The sequence below is a fragment of the Pleurodeles waltl genome, chromosome 8 (assembly GCF_031143425.1).
Source record: "Pleurodeles waltl isolate 20211129_DDA chromosome 8, aPleWal1.hap1.20221129, whole genome shotgun sequence".
NCBI lineage: Eukaryota > Metazoa > Chordata > Amphibia > Caudata > Salamandridae > Pleurodeles > Pleurodeles waltl.
The window spans coordinates 321,107,169-321,122,309 of NC_090447.1; the positions used below are offsets into that span (position 1 = coordinate 321,107,169).

Here is a 15,141-nt window from a genome sequence, read left to right on the forward strand (position 1 = left end):
GGCGTGGGAAGCTGTGGAGTGGGACGATATGCAGAAAGAAAAATCTTTCAAAGATCTTGACACCTATTCCACAATTTATACCATAATCTGTCATTCTAACCCACAAAAGTTGACTCTAGCTTACACGGACAAATGTTATACAGCTTACTTCACTATTCAATGTCATTCCAGACACAGCGTAAGATAACGACACACCTCACTGGTTTGTTGATTCCTGTTTTCAGGTATTCGAAGAAGTAACAGTTTTACTCAAACTGTGTAAAAATCCCAAACTACAGGACTGTACGAAAAGCTTTCAACAGCAGTAGAAATAAAACATAAAATACTAAAATTAAATTCAAAAATGGGGAAATTACTGCTTGTTTGTGGAAATATTTCTTCCGCAATTCACACAAACTTGGGTTTATATCACTGACACTGTTCTCAAAGCATGAGCTATTTCACTGAGACACAAACTTGAGAAAATGATGCATCTCCTAAACCAAATTCCTGTTCCGTAAATAGAAAGATACACCTGGAAATTATGTTTAAGAACATAACTGGGATGTCCTGAATAAATGAGGCATGTTTTTTTTTTTTTTTTTTAAGTGTGTAAAAAGGGCTTATTTTTGCCAGTGCAACACTTCAGTTTCAAACAATCAGTTTAATTCTGACAAGGTATGTAATTGATATTGGTTAAGCTTCAAACTCTACAACTCACACTCTGTTATTGTCCTCTTTTAATTTATTTTCTTTTTGGCATGATAATTAATTACTAATACCACGTAGTTTAGTGCCAGCATAAAATCACACGATTGACAATTCCCCAGTAAATTATCGAATATTGATATAAATCTCCTTTATTTACTCTTCTTCACACTACTTAGGATTTATATTGCACTCCCCATATTATAAAGCAAGGATCTATATCTCACATATTGAGGGTGTTACCTTTTCCTTCTAGTGACCCTTATGGAGGGGACACTCACCACCTTCTTTTAACCTCTTTTTAAGAGAGCACAGCAAAAGCGATGCATGCTCTTTTCTCACGCACCCAGGGTATTCACCCTTTCGGTGTCACTTTTATCCAGCTTAAGCTCTATTTCGAGCCTTACACTATTTCTTTTTTACAGCCTTGAGAAAGCCCTGGCGCATTCGCAGTGTGGGGCGAAACACGTGTTGGCTGAAACTCCGTTGAACTCTAAAATTCAATTTTGGAATATATCACTTTTCCTTAAATAAAAGAATGTTGAATTGGTGGCTGAAACTCCGTTGAACTTTGAAATTCAATTTTGGAATATACCACTTCTCCTTAAATAAAAGTGTGTTGAACTGGACTTAAGAGACTCAGCTCGTGTATTTCCTTCCTCTTAAATACCACAACCAACGAAATGATATCTTAATTGTGGGATCTTACCAATCAGTTAGTAAGTATTAAGGAGAGTGTTAATGAAATTGTGTGGTATTGCTTGCAACCAGGCCTTGAAATATCTACTTGCCCACTCATTACGCCGAGTCAGGTATCATCAGGACGAGCTATTTTTAAGGTTGGCTTGTCAGCTCTGGTGAGCTGACCAATAACAGGTGTTCGGTTTCCTCACAAGCTTAATGAACAATAAAGATGCCTTTAAATTGCGTTTTTTCACAAAATTATTTAGCATTTGCACACCGCCAAATAAAGTGTTCTGATTTGTTTTCATCCTATGAAAATCTTTTTTTCACCACACAGAATTACAAAAAATGTGCCTTTATAACTACTGAAATATATTTTGAAATGTTTGCACAGCTCAATTATTAGCTACTTCAATGTTGTGTTAGGAAAAGGCCTAAAATCTTACAGCCTTTTATTTCACATGCTTTGCACAGCATGATAGCCACACTTCACTTTACAAAATCCTCTAACTTGACAATCCGAGAACGAAAAGTATATGTAGGAAGACAAACTGACTTTCAACCTTTTGTCTCTGTCTCTGAATGCCAAGCTAATGTGACAAAATAAAAACAAGATTTACAAACATTGTTTATGTGCTATATCGTTTTATCAGTAAAACTGCACGTTAGGGGGAACTTTGTGGCCATTTTTAATGAAAATGTGCTGCCTGTAAATGGCAGTGCACTACCACATCATCCTTTAGTAATATATTTATTAAAAGTGAGTTTTTAAACATGAACTGGGAAATATTCCTGCCCCTGCCCTGATGGTAATGCTATTGGAGAACTAAAGGCAAATCAGGGGGTCATGTGTACGCTATATGTGGGCTCGATTCTAATTATACATGGAAGAAACGTTTAGTCTAGTCAAACAAACACTGTCAAAGCCAATGGGTCTTGCCTATGATGTTGAGCATGGCTAAAAGTTAGTGGCACAGAGGAGAGTAGCGTGCAATGTCGTAAAGTGGAATGGCAAAGTGGAGTAGAGTGTTGTGTACTGAAGTGCCACAGAGTACACTGGACTGGTGTAGAGTCCATTGGTGTAGAGTGTTGCAGAGTATAGTGGGGTAGCTATTGAATTCAGTGACGTACAATGCATTGCCGTAGAATGCAGCAGCATAGAGTGGTGCATATTAGAGTACAGTGGTGCAGATTAGAACTGAGTGGCGCAGAAGTGAATGGCATTGAGTGCAGAGTAGTGTTGAGCATCAGCATGCAGTGGTGCAGAGTACAGTCACAGAGTAGAATATAGTGCCACAGAGTGTAGTGGCAGTGTTGAGTGGCAGAAAGAGCAGTGGATTGGCGTAGCATGCAGGGGGATAGAGTGGAGTGTTATAGGGTAAAGTGTATGGACGTAAAGTGCAGTGTTGCAGAGTGGTATAGAGTGAAGTTGTGCAGAGCAGAGGTGTGGCCTAGACTGGAGTGGTGTAGAGAACAGTGATGTAGAGTGGTGAAGAGTCCCTTTGGTATGTAGTAGAGCGTTACAGGGTAGAGTAGAGAGGCATAGCGTGAAGTGGCACAGAGTGTTGTGGCATACATTGTAGTGGTGTAGAGTAGAGTGCAGTGGCGTAGGGTGGTGTAAAGTGGAGCGGTAAAGAGTAGAGTAGAGTGGCATTCAGTGGAGTATTCATATGGTGGTAGGACACTGCTATTACAGACAGCTAATTTTCAATTGAAATGACCATTACATTTGCACAGACACAGTTTCACTAACGTATAGAGTGCACAGAAGAAAATGTGTGAGAATGTTATCACCTAGTTTAATGATTCGTTTTGATCATTAAAGTATTTGTTTCCAGCACATTTCAGAAATAACATAAATGTGCTTAATTTTTGCATTCATAATGTTGATACATTCTGAAATACTTACACAGGTCATGTAAACGTTGTTGTGTGCTTAAAAAAAAAAAACTTTACTACCCCTAGTATCCAGCAAGATTGTTACATAAATCCTCTAACTTTGAAGTTAGAAAAAGAAAGGTAAAGAAGTTGGACCTTAGTATTTGAATGCGTGTGACGAAATAAGAATACGATTTAAAGGCCTGTTAACAGAAAGCGAGTTTGTGGAAGGATACAGAAAGCCCAGGTTAGGCAATGTGAGGGATGAACTGAACCTGGAGAGCCTAAAGCAAATAAAAAGCCAGAAAGTGTGAGTTACAAACCACAAAGCCAGTGTTAATCAACAAGCTGAATGCATTCCTAGGTCAACTTTCTGAAAGTCCAAAGATGTATTAAGCAAACCAGACAGCTGTGCTGTCTGGTAGGCTGTGACGTGTAGTAGGCTGCGACCTAAAAAAAGGAGACTTTTTGTACAGCAGACATGGTGAACTTGCATATCTGAAGGTGCTCTTGTATGTGATTATGAAGAGGCAGCTCCAGAAAACAAAATATTTTCCTAGGATCACACAATTTGAGACCTGATTTCAGGTCTAGTAGCTTAGTTAGGTTCAGTAGATTGTTCAAGTTACTAGACATGCAGGTCTAGGAACATTTTTATGATTTTTCAAGGCCTGGCATTCAAGACAAAAACAAGGGATTCCATTTGTAGAAAAAGGTGTGAAAATGACCAAGTAGCTAGACAAATATATGTATTCAAAGGATCAGCAAAACAGCCAAAAACAAATACATCAATAAACAAATACATCAATAAATGAGATCATACATAAAATATATTAATTTGTGTAAGAGATGTAATGAAACGTAATAGATATAGTGAGAAATGGCTAAATTGTTTTCAAGCACCATCACTGTAAAATGGTTTAGCACTATACAAAACAGAAATCAAACTAAAACTGTCAACCAATTAATAACAATTTATCAACAGTTACAAAAGGTGACAATATTAGCACATTGGCTGTCATAAAATATGCATAACTTTACTTTAGTTCTAATACCCAGATCCTGAGGAAGAAGTGGACCTCCTCTATCATTGGCTCATTATTTAACACTAACAAATTTAAGAATGATGGACTACATTGTTAAAATCCAGCGGTGCTCAAGACACGGTAAATACCTTTTAATTGCATCTTACAATATTATTTAAAGAAGAATGTAAAGAAAAGTGCTGTCTGAACTGCTGTTCAACTAGAGAAGTAATACAACTACAAATTCTGGACTCAAAGGTAACAAGTCCATTCTAACCAGTTGATCAGTAAATATAAAGGCTGCTTGGGGAGCCAGTATGTGGCTTTACTTGATGGAGTCATTTCAGTCGTCATGGTGACAAAGATATATATTGTTTTTGAGAGGTGATATAAAGGTGTTACCAGCTGAGTTCTAAAGCGAGTTAATCTAATGGAAACTTAATAAAAAGGAGGGGTGACTCGATAAAGTCCGTTTTTGTTTCGAGCACCAAAATCTGGTTGGTAACGTTAACTAATGTACACTTCTCCCGGTATATTCCAGCAGGTGTGACCTACGAAAATTTAACAACAGACAAGATATTCAAGGCACCTACTAATTACCGGATGCAATAAGTATCACTCAACTCAGAATAAGGTTCATATTATTCTCCCCACAAACTGAGGTTTTACCTTTAGCACGGGTGTAAGGTATTCTGCTACATCCAGAGCTCTGGCCTTTACTGTATTAATCACGTTCTGCATCCTGATTCCGCACAGCAGAACCGCGTGCACCTAAGAATTAAGAAAAACAGTGTACAGAGCCAATCGCGCAATTCACCGAACACCAATTCTCTCCTTAAATACTATCCAACACTAAGCGTTGCAAAGCGAGCCCGAGTCCTTTAACTTTACTTTGACGAGCGAGCTCACAATGCGTCTTCTCCAAAGCCCTCACAGACAACCATCTACCCTTTATGCGTGGGTCCCACAGCCCCCTTGGGACCCTCAATGACCACTTGGTAAACGTCTGTCAGTGACCACTGATCATTATAAAATCCGCCGTGCCCACCCAACTTTTCCATCTCCCGGGAAAAAGATTGTCACTCCCACGGAAGGCGTTCTCTGTTAAATGCTAAACATGAATATGACTATAAATAGTTAACCCAAAGTCTGTTCAGTGCCTTAGCGTGTTGCCTACTGGGTGTTTCACAGATGCAGGTCCTCCTCTAAGGACAGTGGATAAGTACTTTTAATAGTCACATTTCCATCAGACTTAGCCTGCAGTGGGTCTCCGAGGCTACTAGTTACAGCCCTCGGTTACTGTCAAGACCCCACACCCCTTCCCCACCTAGTGCGACCCTCACCTCCTCGGCACTCGGGCTCAGTCTCAGCAACTGCCCGCCCCTTTTCCTTGTATTTCACGTGATTCCCTTCGCTTCCGCAATCATTGTTTGGGCATGCGCTGTTCGGAGCATAGCACCCTCCGAGGGCCAGCGTGCAGAGCATAAAAGGAGGACTAGCCGTGCTGTGTGAAAGCAAAATCTAGCGTGTGCGCTCTAATCACACATATTTATTTCTTATTATCGAATGCTAGTGTTCTACTCCTGTATTGGCAGAGTAAAATTAGATAAGGCACGAATTGACTTTTAGGCCCAAAATGCACATAAGTAATATGGCACTAAAAGTATTTCAGTCAACGGACCCCCGAAAGACGTCCCAAAAGGCAGGCTTTACCGACGTTTGTCTTGCTAAGGAGGCATCATATCAATATTCTATCAGTCCCGCGTTGCGTAGATAACCATCTCAAACTTAGGACTTTTTACGAAAGTGTCCAGGCGCTACGGTCATGTTTACGTGTAGGTAATTTTACCAATATCAACTAGTTGGTGGAGGGGAGAAACCCTGCCTCCCTAAAATCAGGGCTGGGTGCATGCGCGGCCATGATGGATACGACACAAATAATCGGAAATGTGCGGTCTAGTGCCCAGACATCGTAGGTTGTCTATGTTTACAGTGTAGCGAGCATGCGTATGCCGGTGACGTATTTTACCCTCGTGTCCTCTCTGTTTAAAAGGGAAGTCGCTGTGTGCTGATGCAGGCTGTATTCAACAGGGCGTTCAGTATCAGATTACTGCCATATGTCAGCCTATGAGGTGTGCAGGTAAAGCTATGGTGGCAGATAATTATTACTGAGGTATGTTTTCCGATGCGCTCAGTTCTTAATATCTTTCTAAAGGTTGGCGAGATTCTGCGTTATTTAAATCTTGCGGTGTCTGCCTGTTGTGAATGAGCATTTTCTTGTAGTAGCTTTACCCCTACAGTGTTCTCTATTGCAGTGTAAGGTTATGGGGAAATTAACACTGATTTTTCCACACATCCCTCTCGTCTGTTTCCAAATGTTGGCATGTATTCAGATGGGATTGGTAACCCTAAATGGCTGGGCTGGGGTGCTGGGTCAGAAGCACCCTGCCTGTTCTCTCACTCAACCAGAGTAAATCTGCCCTCACTCTGCACGCCTTGACTGTGGATTCAGAACATTTGTTACAATTAAAGCAGCTGTTTAAAGAATGGGAAAACATAACATGCATTTTCTTTCTTCTGCTTTGATTTTTTTTTTTTTTAGCTGTACACTGTGAAGCAGAAAGGAGATATTTATAGCAACAAGGTTATATCTTGCACACCTTAGGTAATTAAAGAAAAGTTGGAAACTGTCTGAATGTATCCACCCAATCTAAGCTACTGTACCTTTTTAAAAAATGGAATTCTATTAATGTGATTCTAATACTATTCTGCAAAAGATATCTAACAGCTTTTTTGATGTGTTTAATTTTCACTCGAAATTTTATTTTGTTCTTTGTGTTTGCAAACATGCTCCATCTGTCATATGGAAAGGTTATGCACCAAGCGTTTAAGTGATTTGTGGAAAGGTGGTAGTGTGACCATGAATTATAAAGAATAAACTGCTCCCTGCTGTACATGATAAGGACATTGTAAGTGCCTTCAGAATTGTATAACCTTATAAAGGAACTTTGCCTTTGGCCTTGTTCCTTTATATTGTCATAGAACTCCTCTGTGACTTGCAATAACCTTATACTGTATAGTAGAGGGTACTTTATCCTGTATATCGTAATCTCTTCTGCTTTTCTTTTTCTGTCCAACTTAGAACATTCAGGAGTGAGCGTTCTAGGAACAAATTTCTGTCAGAGCTATTGGAGGTAACTCTCCTCTTGCTGTAATGCCATTCTGGGCTTTTCAATAAATCCAACATTTGATTTCTGCTTCCAACTTGAATATAACCACTTCCTTGGCGACGAGGCTTGGGATCCAACAACCCACTGCCTTTTGGATGGGCCTGGCTCTTCATCCATTATTAAAATTTTTAGAGCTCAAGGCAAGAGTAGAAACATGAGATTACCACACACCCTTATCATGCAAGAATGCCATGAACGCTACTTCAGTGGTATAGTGTTTCAGGCAATTTACAAATAGCAGCTAGTCTGGTAATTAAGCAACTTAGTTGGAAAGTAAATTTACACTTGATACGTTTACTTAAGAACAGTCCTGAATGGCTGCCTTTCACAAGATCAGCCTAGGCCAAGGAGCATGGGTATGGGCTTTAAACTTTGATGCATGTAAGGAAGATAAGCCAGTGACTATAATTGGGCATTCCATGGCTCCCTCACACCCCTTGGTGCTGGTGTGCTGATGCCTCTGCTGCACTATTGGTAACTACATTCTTATGCAGTTAAGATCCTATCATAGCTGAATTTCTGACATTTAATGGATCATTCTGATCTTCTTGCACTCTTTCTTTGGGTCCCTGGAATCATGTGTTCACACAGCACACTGTTACAGTAAAAAACTTTCAAAAGTGGGTTCAGACAAGAAGGGCTCACTGCAAAGCCTTATGGTGTACCAATTTGTGATTATATTTCTTCTGATTTATTGACTGCCAAAGGTCACTGGATTTAGTAACTCAGGGCCACTGGAATTGTGAGGCATAGGATGACAAAGTTACGCGGTAGGATTGACTTAATTATGCAACAGGAAAAAAGTCAAATTATTCAGTTTAATGCAACACATTTTGCGATAAAACACTTCATTATTTTGTTATTTTTACACATGTCAACACTATATGGGCAAAGGTTTCTCCTCAGTACCAGTATAACACTCAAATACAATGTTAAGCAACAGACAGGGGACTATTCAACCCTTGCAAAAGCCCTTCCACTGCCCACAGCACCAGGCCTCTAAGACTCCGGTGCTTGGCTGCTGTCACATTGGCCTTGGATAAGCAGCACGCCAGAGCCTCCAGCATTCAGTTGCTGCTGCAGCGACATGCAGTGTGTCCCGGAGCATGCTTCTCTATAGGTGACGCTGCATCCATTAGTGCAGGGAGCAGAGCCAATGTGGGCACGTGCTGCTGCATCAAAATAAATATTGAGGCGGCCTGCTTGAAAAATGAAAAACAGCTTATGCCTTAATTACCATTAAAATAAAAATGCAACATTTACATTTTCAAATAAACTTTGCTTGACTTTAGCGAAACAAGGCTGCGAGCTACTGGTAGCACAGGATCCACCGGTTGGAGACACCTGATGTAGGAAGTGTCAGCAAAGGCTTGTGCTCTGCCATGGCAAAATTATATTTTTGAGTATGGAGAGAGCAAGGATCCTTGGGTAGAGTTTACCTCACATTATGTCAGCTTAACACCATCGTCGATCTCAAGCCTGTAATGCTTTCTAAGCACCACTGTAAATACAGATGAACAGGGGAACAAATATCAGATTCTCTGTATGAGTCCAGGTTTTGGTTTCTGCAGCATTTCTGGACAGCCATGCTTAGATCACTTTAAAGGAACTAAAAAACCCATTTGATTTGTCACATCTCAAGCACATTGGTTTCTCCTTTATGAATATCTCGTAAGTTTATAAAGAGAGTCTGTTTAGAGGGTTTTCTCTTTAAGATACAGTTGTATTTGTATTAATTGTAATACATTGACCAATTCTCCAGTCACTGAACTAACTAAAAAGAAGCACAGACTTTGATTCTTTTGAATGAGCTTGACTTGCCTCTGAGTGGCCCCTTCCTGAGAATGACAAGGATGGACTAGAGATTTTCATTGTGGTCACATGAGAATGAATTCTTATGTTAGGCCTCGAAAAAGCTACTCAACTACTCGCTATGGTGAGTGAGATTTTATCGGGCGAGCTATTTTTAGGATCTACTGGTCCTTTCTGGCAAGTGAACTTGAGCTGGAAAGGAACAGGTGGTCCATCCATTCAGAAATGAATGAGCAATAAAGATGCCTTTAAATCTTGTTTTATGTTGATACGTTTCTTATCTCCTCAAGGACAGAGGACAAATGTCAGTTTGTCTTTTTACTAACTGCCTCTTGTCTTTTCCTGAAAAATGGTGTTTACTTTTTTTTCTCTTACTACAGTTAGACGATTAGAAAAGTGACCTTTCTGACAATCATTGCGAAACAAAAGTTTTTAGGATGTCAGTTTTTTGTTTTTTGTATTTAATTTTTTTTAATTTTTTTATAACACACAACATTTAAATAGCTTGTAAATAAATAGTGCAAATATTTCAAAATATATGAGGAATTGAATTACAAATGCGCTTTTTTGTAATTCAGTAGTGTGATGCAAATATTTAAATAGCAGCAAAACAAATCAGACACTTTACTTGGTGATGTCCAAATGACAAATATTTGCAGAAACTTGATTTCCAATTGTTTGTCAACTACATAGATTTATCAGTAAAGTTGCATTTCACTTGGATATTTTGTGGCTATTTAAATGTAAAATGTGCTGATTGGAAATGACAGCACGCTACCACTTCATGCTTTAGTTACATATTCATTAAAAGTGATAGTTTTGAACCAAGATTATAGAAAGTCTTGACCCCCCCTCCCCCATGATGAAAATGCTGTCAATGAACTAAGAGCAGGACCGCTGGAATTATGCAGCAGTAGAAGTCTGAATTATGTGGCAGGGTTGAGTAAATTACATGGCAAGAAAAGACAAATTATGAGGCATAATGCGCCACATTTTGCAATATCATCACTTCATTATTTTGTAATTTTTAGTGTCGCGCACACAAGCGCTCGGTCTCTGTTGTAATCTCTCTTTGGGCTTTTAACCATGCCCATGTCACGCCTATCACTTTCATTGGTTTGCGGGCTTGCCTTTTAGAATCTGCTTGCTTTCATTAGTGAAAGGCATGCATACGTCATGCCTTTTCCTGTGATTAGCTCACCTATGCAGCACCGGTAAACTACTAAAAACATACAAGGTTCCATGTTTTCATCCTGGTTTCTGCACTACTTTATCCTTTTATTTTCCACGCTGGGTTTTACATAGCGCAATTGTGCTAGTTTTTTTTCCATTTTTTTTTTCTTTCAATTTATGTGGCATGAAAAGTCCGGTTAGGAGTTAACAACGCTAATAGCTGTAACTCGCGCAAATACAAGACCCTTTGCATTACAAATACTTGGTAACACAACTGGGAATTGTGTGCACCTCATTCATACCAATTTAACACCCAAATATAGCAATATGCCACAGAAAGGTGACTATTCCAGTTTTTCAAAGGGTCTTTCACAGATTTAGTAACTTTTGATCTGTTTGAGCTAGAAACAACTTTTTTTTTTGTTAAAATCGTTAGATTATGCAAAAGATAGTGAATTATGTGGAAAATAGAGCAAATCTATAATTATGGGAATATCGTCGTAGCCACATAATCCCAGTGGCCCTAAGAGGCAAGGCAGGGGTCATGTGAATCCATTATGGGGCTAGATTTGCATTATATATGGAACAAACATTGAGGCCCTCATTATGAGTTCGGCAGTGACAGGTCCGCCACGCCTCCAATCAGACTGCCGTATTGCAACTTTGGCGGTGAACAGGCCGGAACACACCTAGGTCACCGTCTGTACCGCAAGTGCGTTCCGACGGCAGTTGCCATCTTCAGGCTGGCGGATAAGACCTTACCGCCCACCATATTATTACAGCTCTGCACACCGCCACGATTTCCGGGGTAGGCTGACCTCCAAAGCCTGGAGGAAAGGAACAGTATATAAGGAAACACTCACCATAGGGACCCAAAGGAGGCTGCTGATGACATGGAGTGTGAACTGGAGATCTTCGCAGTGCGTGTACTTGCAATCCACCCACAGGGCTTGCAGCGCCGACGAAGAAGACAACAGTGAGTACCCTGCCTACCACGAAAAGGGGACAATTACACACCCATACGCCACATACAGACCCGACTGCCACGCCCACACACACACACACACACACTGCAACACCCCTACCCATATACACGCACACTACACTCTGGCACAACCAGAACACACACCACGCCCAACACACGTCACACACACACCAAACAATACCACATGTAAACACGCCACAACAATCATATCCGGCCACACACAAACTGATCACAAAACCACGGCTGACACACTTCAGGTAGAAGACCGGCATACCAGACACACATTCGGTACACAGCCACAAGTGATATCCACACATACACTGCTACTATACTATGATGCCATTGTCCATACCACTCACTCCAGCCACACTATGCACAACAACTGAACACAAATCACAATCAATCACAAACACCAGCCATACCAACTCCCAATCCCACCACCACACATACACCATTTTACACACAAATACAGACGGGGGCAAAGCTATGAACAAAAGTGATGTTGCCACACAATCACACTACACATGCACAGATGAGGAAAATAAGCCACATACCTGTGTACACGAGGCAGCCATAGTCAAACGCAGGACAACTTAATCAAATTGCACCAACTGGGCAGGGTGGGTAGATATATTATTTTCAAGAACAAAAGGGGAAACATCAACTGTGTACTAAGCGGGCCATTTGGCAGTTCATTGGTCCATGTCCATGTGGCACAACAGTGCTACCAAGGCCCCAACTAGACTCCTTATATGACCATGGTCTCCACAGTGCAGGGACATCAATGGGGCAGGCACCTCAGGTCGCAGGGGATGGGTTGGTGGTGTGGACTCAGGTTAGGAAGGGAGGGGCTTGGGCTCTGGCTTGGGGTGGGGGTGGGGGGATCCTAGGCCTTAGCTTTTGATGGAGGGGGAGTGGGTTTAGACCGGTGGGTGGGAGTGGGATCAGGCCTCTTCACAGGTGTCTTCTTGGAGGGGGAAGGGTCATGGGAACCGGAAAGAAGGTCTAGGGAGGATTGTGAAACAGAGGTACTGGGTTTAGGGAGGCCAGGGCAGCGCGCAGGGACAATACTGGGTGGGCCCAGAGATTCAAACAGGTCAACGCGGGAAAGGAAACGTTTTTTAGGAGCATGTGGAGTGGCTGTGGAAACAGGCATGGGAGTGGTCATAGGGCGTGTATGTGTGCCGAGTCTGCTTGTGTGTGGTGGATGAATGTGGGGTGCCTGAGTGTGTGCTTTTACATGTTTTGGTAGGGGAGAAATGGTGGAGAGGACAAACTTGTGGTGCCTGTGTGTGTCCTTGTGTGGCGTGGGTGTTATTCTGTGTGCATGATGTTTGGCTTGGGATGGGTGAGGGGTGCTGGATGGGGCACAGGTGGTTGGAGGCGGGACGGAGGTACTAGGGACACTGGCTGCCATCAGAGAGGAGGCCAGAGCCTGAAACTATCTCTGGAGGCCAGACAAGGCATTGTGAATGCCTTCCAGGTAGGCATTGGTTTGCTGCATCTGGGACTTGCAACTCAGTGGGGAGCTACTAGGAGGGTGGTGCTGGTGGGGGGGCAGTGGAGGAAGGTCGTTGGGGTGGTCTCAGAGGGGTCTGCTACCATTGGAGGAGGAATCAGTCTGATTTTGCAGTGGTAGTAGGCTCCCCCGTGGTGCTCCCCTTGCTCTCCAACTCACTGGTTCCCTAGGTGTCGGTGGACTGTGCCTCCTGGGTTGCAGCATCCCCACTCGCCGGGGGCCTCGGCTCCTTTGCCAGATGATGCTGATGCACACAAGAAAACAGGGGGGTGAAGGAGACAAAGAAAGGTATGCAGGCTGTGAGTACCTCAACTATGATGCAGGAAGGCACACATGCAGTACACCTCAGTCTAAGACCTCACCTTCTCATAGCCTTTGAACTACAGGAATGTGCCATTGATAGGGATTACACCTGCCTCTTTGGAGTACATTACACTGACTGTGGTGTCCTACATGTTCACTGTACGTGTCCTGCAAATCCGACTGAGGGACCAGGACACTGCTCGGATGTATTGAGTACCTCTACGTCACGTTGCTAGACAACAGGAACACTACCTGACTGGTGTACCCCATTTCCACCTTACCTGGGTACACATGCCACCTACACAGCATAGTAACGAAAGGCGTTCAAGAAGCACAATACCTGCATACCCTGACATCTGAGTCACTGTAACAGCATCCTTTTTTCCCATTACCTACCATCCCCCCAATACAGTTGGCATGCAGGACAGTGTGCGAACTCACCCCCCTGTGGCTGCTGTGGTGCTTTCAAGTGCCCATCCAACGCTGGGGAGGCCACTGCCAGAATGCGGGCCATTAAGGGGGGGGTCAGGGTCTGACGTGCACCCCTCCCTCATTGAGAGGACATCCTGAGCTGGGCCTCCCGCCTTCCGGGCCCAGCATCTCAGGTGCTCCCACCGTTTCCTGCAGTGGGTGCTCTGCTGGCTATAGGCCCCCAGGGTACGCACGTTCTTGGCGATGGCTCGCCATAAACCCTTCATTCTGATGGGCACTGACCTGCATGGGAGACACATAGGAAAACACGTTCATGTAGACTTACTGCACGCATGCTGATATAGGGTACAACTGCACTGACATTAGTCCACCATACATTCCATCATCTCCCACCCACCCACAGCAATCGCACTCACTGCAAGGACACTGTTGATCCACTCACCTGCTCCTCGGTCACCCATACAACTTGGCATACAGGGGTAGGACACCGTCCACAAGCTTGGCCAGCTCCTCCTGGATGAAGGCTGTGGCCTTCTCCCCTGTTGTACGTGTGCCATCTTAGCAACCAGATGCAGGACACATCAGCACACGCAGTGGAGTGGTCACATTGAGTGCAGGAGTCAAGTGGCAAAGGAAAATCAAAATGGCGGTGAGGACTGCAACGGTTCACACCGAATGTGGCGATCATGATTGTCCCCCCCCACCCACCCTCCATATACACCAGTGTTAACCAATGAGGAATTGCATGGCGGTACAGACCGCCTAACGGCATGACGACTAACGCCAGCAGAGTCATGTCTCTTCCATCTGTCCTCTGCTTGTAGGACAGGAGACTACCATTTTAAGTACAAAATGTGTTAGAGTTCAGTCTCTAAGCGCCGTCCATGCTGTCATATTTGATTGTAATTGTTAGGTACATAAGTCATACACAGCTATACATGCCATATGTGATCTGTGGCACTAATTCGATGCAAATGTAGGTTGAATTCCACTGTGAACACTTTTCGATTGTCAGTGTAAGCTGTATAAAAACCTTCCATGACTGGAAGGCTACGTTAGTGCAGTTTTGTGTCTGTTTATAGATATCAATCATAATGTGTGGTCATGGTGACATATGTGTGTTTACCCTCCCTAGGTACCGACCCATGTGGAGACTGAGGAATGCACCTGTGTACCGGCCCCTAGTTATCCTGGCAACCATGTAGGAACGACACATTTTACCGACCTACTGTCTGAACCGGATTACTATACATGAACTGTGTGCCCAATTGGAACCAGATCTACAGCCAGTTCTTCGTAATCTCTATGCTATTCCCCCTACTTTGCAGGTACTATCTGTGCTACATTTTCTGGCCACTGGATCATTTCAAGCGACAGTGAGCTTGACAACAGGTGTGTTACAGGCAATGTTCA

At 42.8% G+C, this 15,141-nt stretch overlaps 2 protein-coding genes across 7 annotated transcripts in view; one reads left to right on the forward strand and one right to left on the reverse strand.

The window, feature by feature from the left end:
* ATG3 (autophagy related 3) overlaps positions 1–5,731 on the reverse strand; it is a 168,976-nt gene extending 163,245 nt beyond the window's left edge. The window contains exons 1-2 of the mRNA XM_069204178.1: positions 5,618–5,731; positions 4,944–5,045 (exon numbers count right to left, since the gene is read on the reverse strand). Of these exons, the coding sequence (XP_069060279.1) occupies positions 4,944–5,015 (72 nt within the window). The 5' untranslated portion in view covers positions 5,016–5,045; positions 5,618–5,731. The remainder of the gene's footprint in view (positions 1–4,943; positions 5,046–5,617) is intronic.
* A 569-nt stretch (positions 5,732–6,300) lies between these two features.
* The window catches only part of SLC35A5 (solute carrier family 35 member A5), a 142,875-nt gene continuing 134,034 nt past the window's right edge, over positions 6,301–15,141 (forward strand). For 3 of the 6 annotated variants that reach the window (XM_069204173.1, XM_069204177.1, XM_069204172.1), the window contains exon 1: positions 6,301–6,447. The gene's annotated coding sequence lies outside the window, so the exon portion shown is untranslated. Of the gene's footprint in view, positions 6,448–6,876; positions 6,940–15,141 lie in introns of all 6 variants that reach the window. The other 3 variants (XM_069204176.1, XM_069204175.1, XM_069204174.1) reach the window with 3 other exon arrangements.